A 20404-nucleotide genomic window follows, 5' to 3' on the forward strand; every position below is an offset into this window, starting at 1 on the left:
AAGACAAGTGTGCTTACACTGCATTCTTCCTTCATCCATCACCTTAAACAGAAAGGTCATTGATTATGAGGCAGGGGCAGAGCTGGCCAGAAGAGAGAAGCCACCCCTTCTTGAATGCAGACAACAAGCATGACATGCTAAAACTGCCAACACACAGCCAGAGCTATACAATATGACCATATCGTAGATTATTTGATGATTGCGTCTACTATCTTTTAATAACAACGCCTTGCATCAGCATTTCATGTCATCAGACAAAAGTTGGACATGGACCAAAAGAAGAATCAATTGTAAAGTCTCCAGTGCTAATGCAAACACAGCTGACCCTTAACTATATCTAGCTACACCAAAGAGATCATGTGATGAGCAGCGTGCGTCTCTTTGTTTATTAGCAGGCAATCTCAAAAATGAATGCATGGAAATTTGGAATTTGGACCCCTGCAACAACATTTCAGAGGCAATCTGGCCCAAAATTGTAGATCCTGATGCTTGTTCTCATCCTTTGGCAGGATATAGCATTTATTACAGCATTTTTCTGCACATTTAAAAGGCAAATTTTGATTACATTTATTGTGTCCATGCGAAATGCATGAAACAAAACATTTTCAGCCTCAATAAATCATCTTGAATTTATTCCGGATCAGGAAACCAGAAGACCTATCGATTTAATGGCTGACATCACGATGAAGTTGAATCCATAAAATAGAGAGATGAGCACAGACGGTTAGATGTGAGTTCTAAAACCCAGAAATAAGTAAGCGTCATTTTACATCCGGTTCTGTCGTCTCAAAGTCTGTCGATTTTTTGAAAGAGTTTTCAGTTACATTCCTGAAGTGAGATTTGAGGTTAATACTAGCTTCAGCCTTTTTGTTCGACATCATAAAATGTGTCAATAATTTGTGCTGTTAAAAAGGCTAAAAGGGGATGCTTAGGTTGTGGAAGACATAAAATATCATCACACTCAAAACAGAAAAAGCTTGACGGTAGTTGTTGTGGTAGCTTTGCATCTCTAAATGGTTGCATTTATGATGGAAAAATCAGCCACAGAACAATAATCTGTGATCTAATATAAATGTCCTGTTGACCTTCGGTTGAGGGAACCCAGGTTAGTAACTTCTGGGTCAACCTACAAAAATATTTAACCCTGTGGCCAGCTATAAAGCTCTCGCAGATGATATGGATCATTTTCAGGAGTGGTGATCCAGAAGAAATTGTATGAGCAGAGTTTATGTTTTGAATCCACGCAGCCTCCTCGGCAGAGGTACAAGCTCTCTGAGCGTGTGAAGAATCTCTCATTTGAAAATGAGGATCAAGGAGGTAAGCAGATGTGCAGATTCTGTTTCAGAGAAGATGTATCTCACGATATACCTACAATATATCGCTGCATCCCTCCGACTGCCACATTACCAATGAGGACAGAGGACATAGACAGTGAACAGGCCAAGGGAGTGAGCAGCCTCTCAGGTTGGTGCTTAACTCAGCTACGGGTAGTGCTCTTATTTTTAGTGTGTAGCCATCTAAAAAGTAGCTGGGCGGCAGCAATGGCAGCCACTAAAGCTGCAAAGTTATATTACTTACACATATAACCCTACTGGGAGAGCCAATGGAGGAGCCAGGAGGGGAGATGGAGGTCTCTGACAGGCGTCTGTGCTGTGAGAGGGGAGGGGAGAGAGAGGGTGCACAGTGATGACATCACACTTTTCACTTTACTCCAATATTTTAAATTTCAGATTCCATCTCACCCTGAGTCTCCTCTCTGCCCTAGCTGCCTGCTTGCATAATGGGTGCCACACTTCACACCCTGAGGATGAGCAAGAGGAGGAGGAGAAAAAAATCAGTTTGGGGTTTACCAGCATTGGTTTAGGTGCGCGTGTGTGTGTGTGTGTGTGTGTGTGTGTGTGTGTGTGTGTGTGTGTGTGTGTGTGTGTGTGTGTTAGTGTGTGTGCGCGCGTGTGTGCATGTGTGTGTGTGTGTGTGTTGTTGTGAATGTGGATGTTTTCATGCATCGTGTTTCACCTGTCAGGTACATTTCCTCTCCCTCTTTGAACATCATGTTACAGCGGGAGCAGCGCGCACACGTTGGATGGTAGTGTTTCCCTCCAGCCTGAGAAGATGAAGACAAGGAAGCAGATAATAGAAGAGAAGACGAGAAAAGAAGTGAACATAAGAGAAGAGAAAAGAAGAGAAGAGGTGCGAGCAGAACATAATTTACCACACCTTGAGCAGGCCATTGTCTACGTATGTTTTCTCCCATCATGTCACATGACCTCATGATGTATCGCAGCATAGCCTGCACCTTTTTCATCACATGATAACCCCCCCTCACTCTCCTCCCTCCCATAATTAGAGCAAAGATCCCTGTAGGTCGGTCACATGAACAAATGTGTATACTGCGAGGAGGAGGGAAGTAGGCGGCCATGTAAGTCAAGGACACAAGTGTAGGACACATGTCCTTGGACATTCAGAGCGCCCAGGGAGACCACATCCATGCACACATGGTGCAGGTGATGCCACGCAAAACGGTCGGGTCCATGAATGAGTAATGTTTTTCATGTGTCTCTGCATTACAGACGGCTGAGGCGTAGCCCTGTCCCATCACCTCTGCCTCCCTGACATGCCAAGAGAATTTCTATTTATAGAAGCACTGCTGACATGAAGTATATGTCAAGGAGACCTGAATGGTTTAAACACACCTAGAATGAGGTACGATGTCATTTCATGCACAATACAGTGGCCTCGTCCATGAATGCATTCTCTAAGAACTGCCTGTCTATAGCTGTGTGTCTCAGGTTACTCTGAAAGGAAAACCAGGAGAGGATGCTGGAGCCAGTATTTCCGTCTGGTGCTTTCCAAGCAGCAGAGGCTTTACCGTCTGTGGTCATGTGGTATCAGTGCAACAACTGCTGTTACTCCTTCTAATGAGGCCCTCTTTCTATTTAGCGGCAGTGAACACCAGATTTATGCTCCTCCGTCCTTAGCTCCCTCTCTTTTACTCTCCCTGGCTCTACTAAACGACTCACTAATATAACAACGTTTGGCTCTGGCAAGTTGGCGAGTGGAGGGTCTCTGTGCTACTGAACCACTCATTTGAGTCGAGTTATCGACAGTCACGCTGGCGTTAAGGAAAAAAAAAGGAAGGTGATGAAGTTAGTACAGTGAAAAATCTCTGACCTCTCTAACATGGGCAGGTGTTTTATTATTTTATATCTTTGTTCATCCAGCTACTTTTATGTTTGTATAATTTCATTTTTTTATTTCCTGTAAGATCATTTTTTATGACTGTTGTGCTTTATTGATCTATCACTTTTATGACTGTACAATTGATGACTGCAGTTGGTATCAGGCTCTCCTTTCTCCTGTATGTCTCCTGGCAAAGCTCTCAGGAATGCCACTAAAGAAATACAAATAAATTAGTCAGTTCTTTCTGAGGCAATGTTTTCAGTTGTGTCTGTCTGTCTGTCAGTGGAATTACGAATAAACCGTGAGACAGATTTTCACCAAACATTGAATTTTGGGGAGCAGAGTTGCATTGCACCACCGGGTGGCAACAGGCTGAAATTAAGTCACAGCGCCACCTTCTGAGAACAGGAATTGGACCCAGGAAGTGACATTTGCACCACAGTGCACACATTAGTCTGCTCCCTCATGCAAAAATCTAAATATAAGGATTCACCTCCCTCTCGCTCTATGGTACAGATGCATACGGAGACGTGCGGGGTTGCGAGGGCCCACTCATCTGTGCTTTATTTAGGGCCCACGCACGAAAGAGCCAGGGGCCAAAAGTTTGCCTTGGCAAAGGTCTATCTTCTCTGAGTGCTTTCCAGTTAAAATTATCATTACCTTCATTTTTTTTCACACAGCCTTATGGCTTTTTTCAATTATGCTAAGTCCAGGTCAGTGTCCCAACTCACAGTTGTGTCTCTTATTTGTTTGCCATACCTCTCAGAATTGATATCAAACCGAGTCGTGGGGACAGCAGCCTCAGCAAGGAAGCCCAGACTGTCCTCTCCCCAGCCACTTCAATCAGCTCTTCTGGGGGGATCCTGAGGCGTTCCCAGGCCAGCCAAGAGATAAAATCCCTCCAGCGTGTCCTGGGTCGGCCTCGGGGCCTCCTTCCGGTTGGGCATGCCTGGAAAACCTCCTGAGGGAGGCGTCCAGGAGGCATCCTCACCAGATGCCCGAACCACCTCAACTGGCTCCTCTCGACATGGAGGAGCAGCAGCTCTACTCTGAGTCCCTCTAGAATGACTGAGCTTCTCACCCTATCTCTAAGGGAGAGCCCAGCCACCCTGCGGAGGAAACTCATTTCGGCCGCTTGTATTCGCGATCTTGTTCTTTTGGTCATTACCCAAAGCTCATGACCATAGGTGAGGGTTGGAACGTAGATTGACCGGTAAATCGAGAGCCTCGCCTTCTGGCTAAGCTCCCTCTTCACCACAACAGACTGGTTTAGCACTTGCATCACTGTGGATGCCGCCCCAATCCACCCCAAGATACTTAAACTCCTCCACCTGAGGTAAGACCTCCCCCCCAACCTGGCTGGGCAAACCACCCTTTTCCGGCTGAGGACCATGGCCTCAGACTAGGAGGTGCTGATTCTCATCCCAGCCGCTTCACATTCAGCTGCAAACTGTCCCAGCAAGAGCTGGAGGTTGTGGCCTGATGGAGCTAAGAGGACTACTCAAACCATTTTTTTTATTCAGTTGTGCATTCCTCTCTCGTCAGTGTTCACTGAGTGAGTACAGTAATAGCATCTTTTTTGTTGTTATTTATATCTACTACTGACGCCACAACATGTGACAGTTTGTTTACTGTTCACGTCTTGAAGCTGTACCTCCACTTCAGAACTACTGAAGATCTTCATAGCTTTGCGGTGCCTGCTCAGCTGTATTCAGATTCTTGTCTGGGCATTTTTGACTTTTCTCCCAACTTTTCTTTTAAGTTTCACGATAGATTAGCATGGTAGGTAGGAAAAACTGCCGCTCTCTTTAAACGCACAAAGACGTTAGAATGCGTCAATATAACAACAAATGTGCAAACAGTTGACACTCCTGTCAGGAACCAGTTTTTGAAAAGTGGTTGAATGAAAATGTTACCCCAAACATGGTGTGCTTGGGCTGTTAATGTGCTGCATCAAACTTCCTGTGGATAAAGTCAGCTGCAGAATAAATGCATCCTGATGTCAAAATTTGACAGGAGAAAGAGAATGGATTCCACGCACACGTACAAACACATAAACGTTTCTATAGCAAGAAAGAGACATGGAGAGGAAGAGAGAGAGAGTGAGAGAGAGTGGGAGACTCACAGATAAAGGCTGACATGTCCCCGTGTCTATAAATAACCTAGAAAGGCTGACAGTCAGGAACAAAGCACTTTACACCAGCCATTCTGACAAGCAAAGGAGCACAGGGGCAACAAGGCCCTGAGTGTGTAAGTGTGTGTGTGTGTTTACTACAGCCACTCCTTTTCCGCAGGTCCCCAAAGACTCCTCCAAAATATTTAATTAGCATCTGCTCTTCAATTTCTTTATTATCTGTGTTACTTCCCTTATCATTTCCTTTCACTTCCTCTTAAATCCATCTCTCTGTCTGCTTCAGCTGCTTCTCTACTGTTGTCTTCCTCATCCATTTCTTTTTCGAACTGTTTCTCTTCCTTCCAACTCTGGTCTTTTTATAATTCCCCTTCCCTCCTTACAGGTTTGTATGATTCAAATGTTGCCTCATGTTTGTGCCGGTGCACTGCTCATTTGGGTTTCAAGAGGAAATTGTGACAAAGTGGATGTTTGACCAGACCGCAGCCGAGATGTTTATCATTCGACCAATCTTAAATCTCTCCCTCCCTAGACACAGCTGGGTTTAGACCAGAGCCGTGGATAAAATGCAACTGCTCAATTCTGATAACGCTGATTACACTCTGTTACTGCAGTCAGCTCCTGTTTGAGATTGTACGTATTGCTGCTAAGCTCTGCACTTCTAAATCTCTGTTAGCATTGTCTCGTTGCTGACATCGTTTCCTGTTCTCACCTCCAGAACTCTTCCACTAATGTATCTGCTGCAGGTCTCACATTTCACTCCGTACTGGGCGTGGTAATCTGCCTCGCAGTACGGCACTCCATCCCTGCAACATAGACATAAAAGAGACTACTGAGGTGTATCAAATGTACATTATCTAGAGAAAAAAAAAAGGGGGAAAATAGTTTCTGTTTGTGTTTTCCTTCTTTTCCAACATACTTGCTGATGTACTCTCCAGTGAGGACCATGTTACAGGTCTGACATCGGAAGCAGCTCACATGCCACTGTTTCTCCAACGCCAGGAGAGACTGACCTTGCTTGATCTCCGCTCTACATCCAGCACAGTCTGGAGAAAAGGGAAAAAAGAGGGAATATAGGAGTGAAGGGGAGAGACGAAGACACATGTCAAAGTGAGCCAAGCTGTAATTGTACATCTGTTAACACCTCCTATGTGCTTAAGTGTAGTTTCCTCGCCCTCTGGTCAAGCCACCCTCTTAATCTATATCTTCTTAAGCAGGATACTGCTGAGCTGTGAGGCTTGTTCTCTCAACTGAAAGCCCCGTTAAACATGACTGAAAGCAGGCATCAAGCAGTCATTTAATATAGCGCGACTAAAACCGCTGCACAAACCCCCTGCAGGAGACGTGTAGGAATCCCTCTGTCTTTCTCCCACAGACAACATACTGTACATTCCACCATGCAGGCGTTAATGACCACCACTAACAGTGCAGAGATTGTGCAGAAACTTCAAACTGATGAGAAAAAAGGGTCATCATTCTATTTGTTTCCATTTGGAAGACATTTAGCTTAGCTTAACCTTTTCTGACCTGGTCTACTGCCCCGAAGTAAGCGAACCTGTCAACTCTGCCCTGCCAACCAAGACAAACTGTGTTTTTCTGTAAGAAATTGCGGCGTTATTGAGTCAGTTTGCTGCAGCTAAATAAATCTTAAATGCCATTCACTGCTGACTGAGCTTAGTCTATCAGGCCGGGTCTGTTACTGGAAAATCATCTACTGAGTCATGGTACAGGTATCAGTTTAGCCGTTGGACGAAAACCCATTAGATCATCTCAAAATCTTATGTAACACATGATGTGATGTTTCAATCATTATTCAGAATAACAGACTTCAGGAGGAAAACAGCTGCTGCAGTTCTCTCTGGTCAATAAGAGATTCCACTAATTCATGAAATAATCAAAAGATTTTTAATATCCCAGAGCATGAGTCACACAGTACCTGCACCTCAAGTGAGATAATCCTTGAAGTTTAATATCAAGATGTGGATTTGGTGTCATCACATAAAACTTAAATCAATGTAAATCAATGAAAAAACAAAGTCATTAAAAACACGAGAAATACAGCATATGTAGTATTAGAAGAGTTAAGTGATTTTTTTTGCTGATTATTGTAAAGGTACAACAGATTATTGTGGTGCTTGTGAGAAAGCGTACTGTATGTATGGCTTTTTTGTGGTTTCTTTTTCAGCTTTTAAGTTGCAAAGTTTGGTGTGGAGAATTTGTATCCTGTTTCATTCAAATGCATTAAAGGAAGAAAGAATAAAGTCAGCATATGTGATATGAGGAAGGAACGCATCCTAAATCTAATGGTCAGGTCTTTATCAACATTTCCATGTGTGAATATTTTGTTTTTCGGGGAACTTTTTTCCCCTTAATTAATACAATTTGATCAAGAGGATTTTTGGTCCTGGTATTGAGGGTTCAATGGTTCAATATTTTATTAATTAAAAAGATTTGGAAATACTTTGAGACCTCGAATGTAGTTAGACTTGGTTAAGTCTAGCTGTCAATACATGACAGCTATATGACAATGACTTTCACAATGAATTATCCATAATTACTGGGTCCAATGAGATGTTTTTACAATTTTAAATTTAAAGGAAGCCAGAAGAAAACATTTTCTATTGTATTAATCTCAGATGAGAGGGAGACTCATTTAGTCCACCCTTTTCCAGCTGAGGACCACGGTCTCAGACTTGGAGGTGCTGATTCTCATCCCAGCCACTTCACATTCAGCTGCGAACTGCCCCAGTAAGAGCTGGAGGTCCTGGTTAGATGGCGCCAAGAGGACCACGTCGTCCGCAAAAAGCAGAGACAACATCCTCCCACCACCAAACTCGACCCCCTCCACCACTCAGCTGCGCCTAAAAAATTCTGTCCAAAAAGTTATGAACAGAACCGGTGACAAAGGGCAGCCTTGGTGGTGTCCAACCCTCAGTGGGAACAAGTCCGACTTCCTGCTGGTAACACGAACCAGACTCTCACTCCTCTGGTAGAGAGACCGAAATGGCCCTTTGTAAGGGGCCATGTGCCCCATACTCCCGGGGTACACCCCACAGGGTGCCCCTGGGAACAAGGTCATAAGCCTTCTCCAGATCTACAAAACACATATGGACTGGTTGGGCAAACTCCCATGCCCCCTCCAGCACCCTAGCAGTTCCCCAGCCAGTATGAAACCACATTGCTCCTCCTGGATCTGAGGTTCGACCGTCGACCTGACCCTCCTCTCCAGTATCCTGGCGTAGACCTTTCCAGGGAGGCTGAGGAGTATGATACCCCAGCTAGTTGGAACACACCCTCTGGTCCCCTTTCTTACAGATAGGGACACCACTCCGGTCTGTCATTTCAGAGGCACTGACCCCCAATGCCCATGCAGTGTTGCAGAGACGTGTCAACCAAGATAGTCCTACAACAGAGACACCCAGGGTGAATATTATCCACCCCTGGAGCTCTGCCACCACAGAACTGTTTCACTGCCTCAGCGACTTCTGCCCCGGAGATTGGATGACACCCCCCCCCCCCCCCCCCGCCACAAGTCCTCCCCAAACTCTGTTTCCTCCATGGAATACTTGTTGGAGGGATTGAGGAATTCCTCAAAAAATCCACCATCAAATTATCTCCCCAGTCGATGTCAGCAGCCTCCTGTCCCCAATGTAAACAGTGTGGCAAGCTGTCGCCTTCCCCTCCAGAGGCGACAGACAGTTTATCAGAACATTTTTGGAGCCGATCAATAGTCATCCGTCATGGCCACACCAAACTCCTCCGAGTTTTTGCCTTGTTACCAGTCAGCTGCCTCTGGAGACCCACAGACCAGCCACACCCTGTAGGCCTCCTTCTTCAGCCTGACGGCTCCCCTCACAGAGTTTGGAGATTACCACTGCGAATGGCCCCAGCAGCCTTGTGGCCGCAGCTCACAGCAGCAGCCTCAACAACAGCAGAGTGGAGCAGGGTCCGTTTGGACTCAGTGTTTCCCACAGGCCCTGGGATGCAGTCAAAGCTCTGCCAGAGGTGGGAGTTGAAGATCATCCAGACAGCTTTTTCCGCCAGGCGTTCCCAGCAGACCCTCACTGTTCATTCTGGCCTACCAGGTCTGCGTGGTTTCTTCTCCTGCCACCTGATACAACTCACCATGAGATGGTGATCAGTTGACAGCTCAGCTCCTCTCTTCACCTTAGTGTCCAGGTGCAACGATAAACATCCTAATGTTCGAACAAACTACAATTCGCACATAAGTCCAGAGGTCCAATAACTGAACACCACTCAGGTTCAGGTCAGGACTGCCATTCCTCCCAATCACGCCGCTCCAGGCCATGCTGTCATTGCCCACTTGATGTCCCCTGGTAGGAAAATGGAGTCCCAAGTCTGGGCGCCATCCAGCACCAGCACCGCCATCGAGGTGAGGCAGACTATATCTAACTGATAATGCTCAACCTCTTCCACAAGCAACGGCTCCTTCCCTGCCAGAGAGGTGACATTTCATGCCCCAAAAGCCAGCTTCAATGTTTTGGGATCAGACGGTTCTTTGTCTGGCCCTTCACCTAGGACCAGTCTGCCTTGGATGACCCTACCAGGGGCAAAATGCCCCTGACAGCATTGCTCCAAGGGTCCTAAGGCACTCAGACTCCTCCACCATGATAAGATGACAGTTCCAAGAGGACTTTGTACAAAGTTTTTAATAAATTTAATTAAGTGTGTTCAATACTTTTTCCTATTTCATTCCATTTTATTGCACAAAATTTAATTTATGGACATATAAGGTTAGATTTCTTTGCATGTGTGGGTTACATAGGTTGTTACTGACATCTGGCAAAAATTTCATGTCAGTAGCACCTTTAGAAATATAGTTACTAAGGGAAATGGTGACGTGTTCAATACTTATTTTATCCACTGTATTGGCAATCTAAATGTAATGTTTTTCAGAATTACAGAAGAGTGAGTTGTAAAAATAAACGTTTCGAGTCCCATCTCATCGACTGACTCCTCATAAGACAGTGTGATGAACATGCAGTGGGGGAGCCATTTGGAATTCATACTCCTGAATGGAGCAATCTGGGGAGGACAGTTATTCACTGCCTCACCACCATCTGTTATTACTGCGCAGCCAGTGAGCAGCAGCCTGCTGTCTGTAAACCACACATCACAAATGATTCACTATCAATCACTATTGCTCTCTTGTGTTGGCATAGTTTGTCATTTTCCTGCCTTTTACCATTAGAAGAGACTATACAATATACCTGCCTGACAGCTCCTTCATTAATTATGCAAGACAATCCATGCAAATGTGTGAGGTGTGTATTCACTAAAACGTGAGAACAAGGACACATATAAGAAGAGATGAGCAGTGAATACATATCGTCCTCCACTCTGCATATTTTCTGTTGACAGTGACAAATGATGAATCTGTTTGCTTGCATAATTTTCAGCTGGCAGATCAGCGTGACAGGTCGGACCACTAGTTTGACAGACACTTGATTAGCTAAATTAACTAAATGGACATCTTGGACACATTACATCAGACTCAGTGCTCTGTTTCATCTGATGTCCCTAAACAAAATGGACAAAGTGAGGCGGATGCTGGACTTACGGCTCGGCCCATGGATTTTGATCGGTTCGTTTGATTTGACGAGTGTGTGAGAGCACTGCTGGCATACGCAGTCCTTTCCACTGAATGTCACTCTGTCTCCAATGGGGAAAGGTTTACTGAGAGAGAAACAACAGAGAGGAAAAAATTAGGAAACAAATATACAGTCACAGATCAAATACCTGCAGTGTGTGTGTGTTTACACTACATTCAAATATGGAAAAAGCAAACGGGTGTTGGCGGGTACATGATTGGATGACAGATAGGCCATAAACTGGCAGACACAAGCTAAATAGAGTCCAACATCTTCTGTAAACATTTAAATACATTTCCAAACAGTCGAGGTGTCAGATTAATGGGACACTGACTGTTGCAGGAGCACCTGGCTCCTCCATGATTAAAAAGTTCATAATGTGAGACTGCTGCAGATTTCTAGAAGGAAATCTGCCTCTCTTGTGGACTAATCACATTCTCTACCCACAAACTCACTCCATACACTGGTGAGACCAGGTCACAGTTAAACCAACATAAGAAAATATGATAAACATGGAGACAAGCAGAGTATGTGACATCAAACAGCACATAAGAAGTCAAACTGACTCGATCGCAATAAGCTGTTTACTCTCCTTATCGAAGAGGGTGATTGATTTCTACATGACTGGGGAGGATGTGGTAATGAATGGTGTGCTAAAAGGCTTAAAGAAGGCTGTTTAAACGACATTGAAGGCTGTAATCCTTTTACTCCCCCCACTGAGGGCTGGGGCCAGAGCCAAGACCTAGAGGGAGGGTTGAGTCTCCAGCACAGCCCAGAGTGACAGTCAGCACACAAGAGTGCACAACATCCATGTTCGCACTTAGAGGAGCAAGCATGTGTATGGACTGGGGACCCTCCTATGTTAAATGTGTGTGTGCGTGTGTGTACGTGTGTGTGTGTTTATATGAGTGTGTGTGTGAGTGCATGTGAGTGCTCACGTATGTGTATGTGTCTGTAGATCCACATCTGTTTGTTAATGTATGTTTGGAGTGAGTCATGTTTCTATATGATTCATGCATGTAAGCGAAGGAATGGACAAGTGAGCAGAACAGCTGTAATATACCAGACACTTCTTTAATTCTGAAGGTATGTTGGTTTACATGCGGAATCCATTTATGTCTTGTATGTATTTATTTACTGCGATGCACTGGTGATCCATCCAGGGTGAACCCTGCCTCTCTCCCAAAGTCAGCTGGGAGAGGCTCCAGTCCCCCCACAACCCTTAATGGATAAGCGGTATAGAAAATGGATGGATGGATGGATTTATTTAACACAACTGTTGTACAACAATCAGAGAGAAAATAAGCATGAAATCAAAGGCCCCAATCAACAGCAAAAGGAACGCATGGTTAAGAAAACCGCAGCCCGACCAACATCTCAGTAGTGGTATATGTTGTCCTATATGTATGAAGATGAAAACGTGTTTTACAGCATAATTCAGAAAAAAAAAGATGCTTTTACTATTATCAGTCAATAAGGTCACACCAATTAAAAATGTTTAATTTTTTTGAAGATTCAATAAATGTTTCAGGTTTGTATACAGAAGTGTTGTATCCTGCAAAGGCATTGGTGATGACACACTGTCTACTATTCTGAATGAATGAAACCCTCTACCAGGACATACTTTCCAATCATTGAATCACCTGTCATGCTTTTCTGGTTTTTAGTTTATTTCAATGGCCTGATGTCCATCAATTTAAATAATAATACTCATTTTGAAAATTAAATAACCCTGCCCTCGTTACATAGCTTTGTCACAGGTCTTGATGTCCACATTTTTGAGGGAATTTTTTTTCTTCACTCTAATACCAGCATCAAGAAACCTATAAAACCTATCATTGATTTCAGTTTAATTCTAATTTCACCCTTCACTTGGTTCCAAGGTTAACCACACGTTCCTGAATTTAGTTCATCTTTCATTTTAATTCAATGGACAGGCCACCATGAGCAGAAAGCGAAATGTAGAAGAGGCCTAGCGTAGTCTGCATTCAACACATGAAGCCGTTCCCAAGCATGACAGGCTCAATATTTAACATGGAGTATGTTTCTCACCATTGATGTCACAACCTATAGCCCAACCTGAGCTCAGAACAGGCTGAGATTATGCAGAGTGAGTGTGTGTGTTTGTGTGTGTGCGCGCGTGTTTGCATGTGTGAGTGCTTGACCTTGTCTTTACCTGTGGGTTGCTCTCAAGACACTCTGCCTCGTCAGCCTTTCTCTGCCTTTAAAAATTTACTCTGTTTACATATTTAATGCTTGTTTTTTTTTTCTTTTTTAAATACTAGTGGTGGAAGTGATGCTATTTGTAGCTGCATCTATATATACAACCTCTGGCTTTAATCACCACCAGTACTTAGGGTCCAGTGAGGGGGTGATGGTAAAGACATAGAGGAAGATGATGACGAGAAGGAGGAGGAGCATGGTAATAATAAGCAGAACCAGGAAAAAAGAGGTGAAGAAGGGTAGGAGGGGAACAAGACAAAAGAGGTAAAAGAAAAAAGACTGTAAGCAATGTGACAGAGGGCAGACGGAGCAAGAAAGAAGAGATTCACCCTTCGGCTTCTCGCTGTCTCTTCCAGTTGACTCCACATACGCTGACAACAACAACAACACACACACACACACACACACACACACACACACACACACACACACACACACACACACACACACACACACACACACACACAGACATCCCTGTCACTGCCAGGACTGCTCCACTGACTGCCTTTGACCAGTTGGCATCAGTTCCGTTTTTTTTTTTTTTTGTGCCTGCTGACGGCGTGTTTATGAGCCAATGTCAAGCAGATAAACAACAACCAATACGATTCTCCTTGAGGGAATTAAAGAAAGTTCACTCTCATTTAAACTTATAACACATCAAAAGAGAGAGAGCAAAAGAAAGACACGTAAAATGCAAGTAAGTGAAACAGAAAGAGAAGCCAACAGGGACGCTGACACCGGTTTGTTCAGGAGGAGCTTAACATGAACACTGATGGAGGTCAGAGGAGAGATGGCCTACTTTTAAGAAATCTAACAGCGTGAAACACTCCCTCTCTTTTGGAAACGTGTCTTGACTAAAAAAAAAGCCCAAAGGATGCTTGAGGTTTCCAATCAGATATTTGTTGACATTTAGCAGCTGAGAAAATTCCTGATTTATAAAGCTGACTGGCACCATTACACACACCACAGAAAAGACATTCACCTTTGGATTGCCTGTTTTGAAACATAAAACAAATTGTACCCTTTACGAAGGGTAAGCACTTAGTTAAAGGAAGGTCCTGGTATAACATGAAGAGGTGCATCTTTAGTCTTCTCTGAACGACAGGCAGTGAGCCAGCCATTCCATCATTAGGGCATGATGGGATTCAAGTTTCAGCAGTGATGACTAACTTCTGAGCCTATGTAGCAATGGGAGGGTTAAGAATCCTGCAAGATGGGGTAATAAAGACAACATGGAGAACCTGATCAGAAACTGCAGATAGGGTTTGTAGTCTGATGCCTCTTGTTACGTACACGTCCCTTGTGAACGGAAGAGGAGCTGCAGCTTTCTTAATGCACTATCTCTAAGGTCTGATGACAGAAGCAGGCAGTCTCTGTGAAGGATGAGTGCTTGGACCAGGATTTGTGCAGCTTGCCTTGTAAATGGTTACGTGTTGCCATTTAGAGGAGGACCTACAGGAGCAAGTTGTTGTTGCCAAGCTGCTGAATGTCCAGGATCACCTTGGGGTTCCTGGCAATCTGAGATTGCAGTACATTAGTGTTGTCAATGCAGATGGAGAGCTCTGTGAGAGACCAATCTTTCCTTGGGAGAGGTGGTGCAGAAGACCTGATTGTCCTCAGTATAGTAGTGACATGAGAAGCCACGACTCAAAGATCATATGGGTTATGGATTTAGTATGATGAGAGAGTAGCAGTGGTTTCAAGACTGAGTCCTGAGGGACACCTGGTTAGGGTCTGAACACAGATCTCCACTATATAGTAAGAGCAGTTAAGTAGGGTCTGAACCAGGAGTGTGTATTTCCAGAGCGGATTTGGTGGTCAACTGCTCTTGGGACTACAGAAGCTCCAGAGAGTTTGAGGAGAAATAAAAAGACAGTTGGCTGGAAATGGCTTAAGTTTTGAATAGAAATACCAGAGGTAATAAAGGTCTATAGTTTTTCATTTCAGTTGGCAAGGGAGGTGGTTTTGCTGTATGGAGAAGCTACTTTTCCCCCCTCTGGGTAAGAGACAGAGACATCAGCTGAGAGGAAGGAGGGTGTGGAGCCAGAAAACTGGATTTCACTAATGAATAAACTTAAAGAGAGTGTTTGCCTGACGGCATCGTTTGAGGTACAACTGCTTGGTCATGAGGCAGAAAACAGTGAGTCATGGCAGAGGAAGAGAAAAGTCATTATTACATTCTGTACTTACACAATTAATCTCCTGTTCTCCATCCACTCCGTCTCTACTAACAGGCTACTTTCACTAATGAATTGCCAGTTTTGTTCTTCACAGTACAGGAAAGACCAAGAACTGTGCAGATAAAGATGTGATGGAGTAACCTGATCAGTTATAATACTGTGACTGTTGAGCCTGAGTAGCTGGTGGAAATGTGTACTAGCTGAAGTCTAAAGCACAGGTTGAAACTGCACAAGACGTGACTTTATGTTCTCAGGATAACATTTTTTGTATATCGTATGGATAAAATAAACTGAACTCTCTGGTTTTGTTTCACTCAGCATATCTGAGCAGCAATCATCAATGTATGTATGTTAAAACTGGACTTTGCCTCTATGTGCAATGTAAAAAAAAAATATGATGAAAAAATAAATATAGACAGAATTAGATTGAATCTTACAGGATCAAATACCTGCCAAATACTTCATCCCTTCAATGTAAGAAATAACGTGTAAAATTAAACCGTATGGATATGGATGAGCGTGTGCACAAGTACCTGCAGACACTGCAGACAAAGCACTTTGGGTGGTAAGTGCGTCCCAGAGCAGAGACCACCTCGCCTGTGATGAAGCTGTCACAGCGGTCACAGCGTGTACCGTACAGGCGCTGATAGTCGGATGTACAGATGTATTCGCCCTTCTTCTGGAAGAACCCTGATCTCGCCAGATCACAGTTACAAACTGCGGAGAGAAAAGGTAAATGAGAAGTATTTAATTGTCGTTTTGCACACTCACAGTATACTTTGCTTTCTTTGGCACCTCTCGTTCTTTCTAGTAGGGACTTAGATCAGGGCACTGACAGGATACTTGATTCTTTCTAAGTCGTTTTACTGAAGACACCCAACAGAAATCAGGACACGGGAGAACATGCAGACCTTCCTGATGATGCTAAAGGACTAACCACTGAACAGGCATGATACAGTGTGGGACATGTGGAAAAACCACCAGATGAGGACATCGTAAATGAGACTTTCGAGGTTAGATAAAGCCTTCGTGAATTAACAGCTTCTTGTGTATGCATTCTAAAAGCACAAGGAAATTCTCATTTTGTGACATGCAGCATTTTGTTCAGTTAGACATCTGTTGTGTTTTTTTAGTTCTATTTTTACCTGCATGTGCGTATGCATGTGTTTGCGCCATGTGTCTTTACACATGGCTGCTTCTGGTGAAGTGACACAGCTCCAGACAGTGGTGACGGAACCAATTTTCTCAGATGGGAATATAATGATACAATCAGTGGAAAAGTCATTTTGTGTTGAACATCGTGAAGACGGAAACATAACAACAGACCACATGCTCCACGCACTGACTATAGTGGAGATCATTATGTATGCAAAGTAAGTGCTCATGTTGTGTACAGCTCTAATTTGTGTATCCTAAGCAGACAATATGTGCTACAGCCCTTTTCCAGTGACTGCCAGGGGATTCAAGGAAGTGTAACAGTAGAGCTAAGAGGCCTTTTCATGGATCAGTGGCCAGTGAGGTTGCTGGTCTCTAATTTCTCCCAGTCCCTGTGGTTAACCAACAGGAAGAGTTGACAGCTACTGTAACTTCCAACTGGAAAAATGCAGTGACCTGACACACAGATGGCACAGCTGAAGGGCACATGCTAGATAAATCACATCCACAGTACCACGTACACATTAAAAACACATTTTTGGTAGTTTCTTGAAAAAAGCTTAGTGCATGTTTACTGTATGTTGGGGCATTATAAGCAGTTAGAGGGCTCCACACATACTCATTCAACTTGACTTACATCTAGATTTACTGCTATTTTACCTGCATGCTCCGCCCTCTAATGGGCTTCACTTTTGGTTTAAGTTGAAGGCCGCCTGCTATCAGCTTCCTCCCAGCTAAGCCCGAAATGACATGAGTCCAACCCCAGCAAAAACATACAGCACAAGCCAATAACAGACCATGTTCGAGGGGGACTGGACTACCCAGAACAAGACCAGAGGCCTTAAACACCTGGTACTGCTAGATGAAGTGGAAACCTACAACATTAGTACCAGACAGATCTCAGTTGGAACTTCTAGGAAAGTGTACAATTTAATATCTTCCACATGCTCAGACCTGCCAGGACAAAAAAATACAATGACTTTAAAGTAGTATTTTAAACTGTTTCTCGCTACATTTAACACATCTGCATCCAAATTTAATGGATCCTTCCTTGGTGCATGCTCCACACTGCCACTGATTTTTTAAGAAAATCAACCTTTTTTTTTGAAAATCCTGCTGACAGTTGGAAAGACCACTAAAACAGCCAACAGCCGTGAGTGAAACCATAACCCCAGTGGAGGAGGTAATATATGGCTTTATACTGGCCAGCATGGGGTTGCTGCTGCAGGCTAAAGTTAGCTCCCTAGAGCCACCAGTGAGTTCACTCACACACACACACACACACACACACACGCACACGCACGCACACGCACGCACGCACACACACGCACACAAACCCTTCAAAGGGGCTCATTTAATCTCAAGCTATTTATGAGAGGAGCGTATTGACTTAATGGTGTAATAAAAGATCAATGGGCCCTCACTTAACAACAAAACAATCTCAGCTCCCACAGGAGGACTGAAACACATAAATCCATCCCTGATGGGATGGCACTGTGCATATGCAGAGATAGGATGATGAAATGTGACAGTGTGTACGGTGAGGCAGATATGATGATGGATCTTTATCATTACGACAGGTCATTGGCATCAAGGCGAGGTGGCTGCCAAAGTACAGAGGAAGGCAGGGATGAATGAGCAGGGCCAGCGCTCTGAGATTTAAAATAGTCTGTTCGTATAAGTGTGTGTGCATGTGTCGACCACATTTCCAAAACCGCTTAACTATGTCTTCAAAAAGTGTCCCCGCTGCATTTTGAACCAGTCTAACTAAAAAGGTTTTTACCACAAGAAACCCAAATCACATGCTATGTGATGCCTTCGAGGAAAAGGGGAATGGGGTAGTCAATATTTCCTCATCTATTGAGCTATTCACCCTGGAAAAAAAAAAAAACACAAGTCCTGAGACAGCGCATGGTGATCACTTCAGGAAAACAGTGTTTGTAATCTGCTGTGAAATAATAGTAACATTTTCTACCATCCTCTCTCTCTATTCTCTTGAAAAAGTGCTTTTCAGTCTGTGCCCAGATTGATTTTCAAATGACTGGAATCCGCTCAATTAGCTGAATGCACTTCATTAGCATATGGACACCAGACCGAATCACAGCTGGCTGACTGGAACTGCTCAGACTGGATTGGACAGGCCGGCCGGCTAGTTCACCTGTTCCTGCTAGTCATATTGTTTTCTCCAGACTGGACGATTGGTTCATGCATTGCAAAGGACGTCCCCCTTCCCCAGTTGCCATAGGAGACATAAACCTTCCACAGTTGCCCTAGAGACAGCTTGGTCCCCGTCAAAGTGATACAGTGGTTGTGGTGCTGGTGACATAATGGCTGGTGTTGTGGTGTAGCTGGGGGATGTACTGTAAATACGGTATGTTTCGTTTTCAGTCTGTTTGGAATCGACAGTGATGGCATAAACTCTGATCTGACATAGGAGTAATCTGAATGTGTCAAAAAGGAAATCTCTCTAAATAATCTCAAAAGTTCAGTTCTATACTCCTGATGACATTTATTTGTATTTCTCAGGTTTTTATCATCTCAATTTGAAATATCTTGATGCAATGTGGGTAAACTTGCACGATATTAAAGCTCAGATCTCCATTATAAATACAGAGTTCAGTCTCAATGTCGGTTAAGCTGAATATTGGACGACCATCATATTTGTGATGTAATGTGTGCACTTGAATTAAAGAATGTGGAAACGGCTCCTGGTATCAAACTAAACAAACACAATTGTCCACAATGAAGCTCAAACACTAAACTTTAAGAAAAAACACAGCTTTCAATTGGGGGGGGGGGCACAAAAATTTTTCATATAGATTTACCAACAATACCCCAACTGAAAAAAATTACCATTTGGAAAAAATAAACTGAAATTTTCACACAACGTATTGAATTTTTTTTCAAAAGGCAAACACTTCGGCAGTCCCGAAAATGATTCCTTCTCTCACGTTGCCTCATTTCAGTTTGAACCATAATGTTGAAGTTTCAACCGTCTCCCTCCACACACTGTAGTAGCTGCCAGCACTGTGGGTGGGGTCAGATCAGAGCTGGGCATCATCAGCCTGCCTCGCAGACGAATGTCTTTAGTTTCAGCCACACAACCAGCACCACACGGTATAGACATCCATCCATTACAACCAAAGCAGAACAGCTCTGGTTTGATTCACTATTCTATGAATGGCCTGCGGAAAGTTGCAGCTGGAAACAAGAGTAATTTGAAGTTAATAAGAACTTCTGGTCAGATTTATCATCAATTAGCTTCCTAAATCAAATACAGCATTAAACTACATCAAAGACTTCATTCATCTTTTGGCTGATTTTATGATGTTTCCCTGAATGCTACTTTAATGGGGGAAAGTAAAAGTAACTGCTTTTCTTCCTTCCTGAGACTGTAACATCTCAAGATCACAGGTCCAGTGATTAAAGGTTAGCATGTAGGCTGCTTTCTGCAGCTGTGGTCATTAGAACCTCACTGATTAGACGCCAACAGGGGGTCTGGACGATTGAGTATTTATCTCCAGCCAACAGACGCAATTAAAATTCCCGTCTCAAAGTCAGCCCAGGCTGGAACCCAAAAATAGTCACAGTTTGTGCTCACAGCTACAGTTTGCGGCTGTGAGCACAAGGTCTCCAATTTATCCTAACTTGCACCCATTTTTCTCACTACTACACATCGCAGAGCAGCATCTTCCATCTCTCCAAGCTGCAACGGGTCTCTCTCACTGTGACTAACATGTCTAAGCTCATTATTCGGCTCTTAGGGCTTCATAATGTCCAATTAGGTAAATGGTCACACTTTGAACAGTGCCTCAAAGTAGCTTCACATTCTAATTGTTTTAGTGCTTGTGTCAACTTATACGCATATTTTTAAAGTCTTCTGTAAGATATTAGGGCCTGACAGTTAAGAGGAAGAGTATAAA

At 43.7% G+C, this 20404-nt stretch overlaps 1 protein-coding gene across 7 annotated transcripts in view; it reads right to left on the reverse strand.

The window, feature by feature from the left end:
• The window catches only part of ablim3 (actin binding LIM protein family, member 3), a 47304-nt gene that overhangs the window by 12300 nt on the left and 14600 nt on the right, over window positions 1-20404 (reverse strand). For all 7 annotated transcript variants that reach the window (XM_086223095.1, XM_086223092.1, XM_086223096.1 and 4 more), the window contains exons 3-9: window positions 15860-16043; window positions 10893-11008; window positions 6231-6357; window positions 6024-6117; window positions 2017-2104; window positions 1743-1801; window positions 1579-1650 (exon numbers count right to left, since the gene is read on the reverse strand). In XM_086223095.1, coding sequence (XP_086079221.1) covers window positions 1579-1650; window positions 1743-1801; window positions 2017-2104; window positions 6024-6117; window positions 6231-6357; window positions 10893-11008; window positions 15860-16043 — 740 coding nt within the window. The remainder of the gene's footprint in view (window positions 1-1578; window positions 1651-1742; window positions 1802-2016; window positions 2105-6023; window positions 6118-6230; window positions 6358-10892; window positions 11009-15859; window positions 16044-20404) is intronic.

This window comes from Aulostomus chinensis, chromosome 13, assembly GCF_037954235.1.
Source record: "Aulostomus chinensis isolate RoL2024-O1b breed Wild chromosome 13, RoL_Achi_v1.0, whole genome shotgun sequence".
NCBI classification, from domain to species: Eukaryota; Metazoa; Chordata; class Actinopteri; order Syngnathiformes; family Aulostomidae; genus Aulostomus; species Aulostomus chinensis.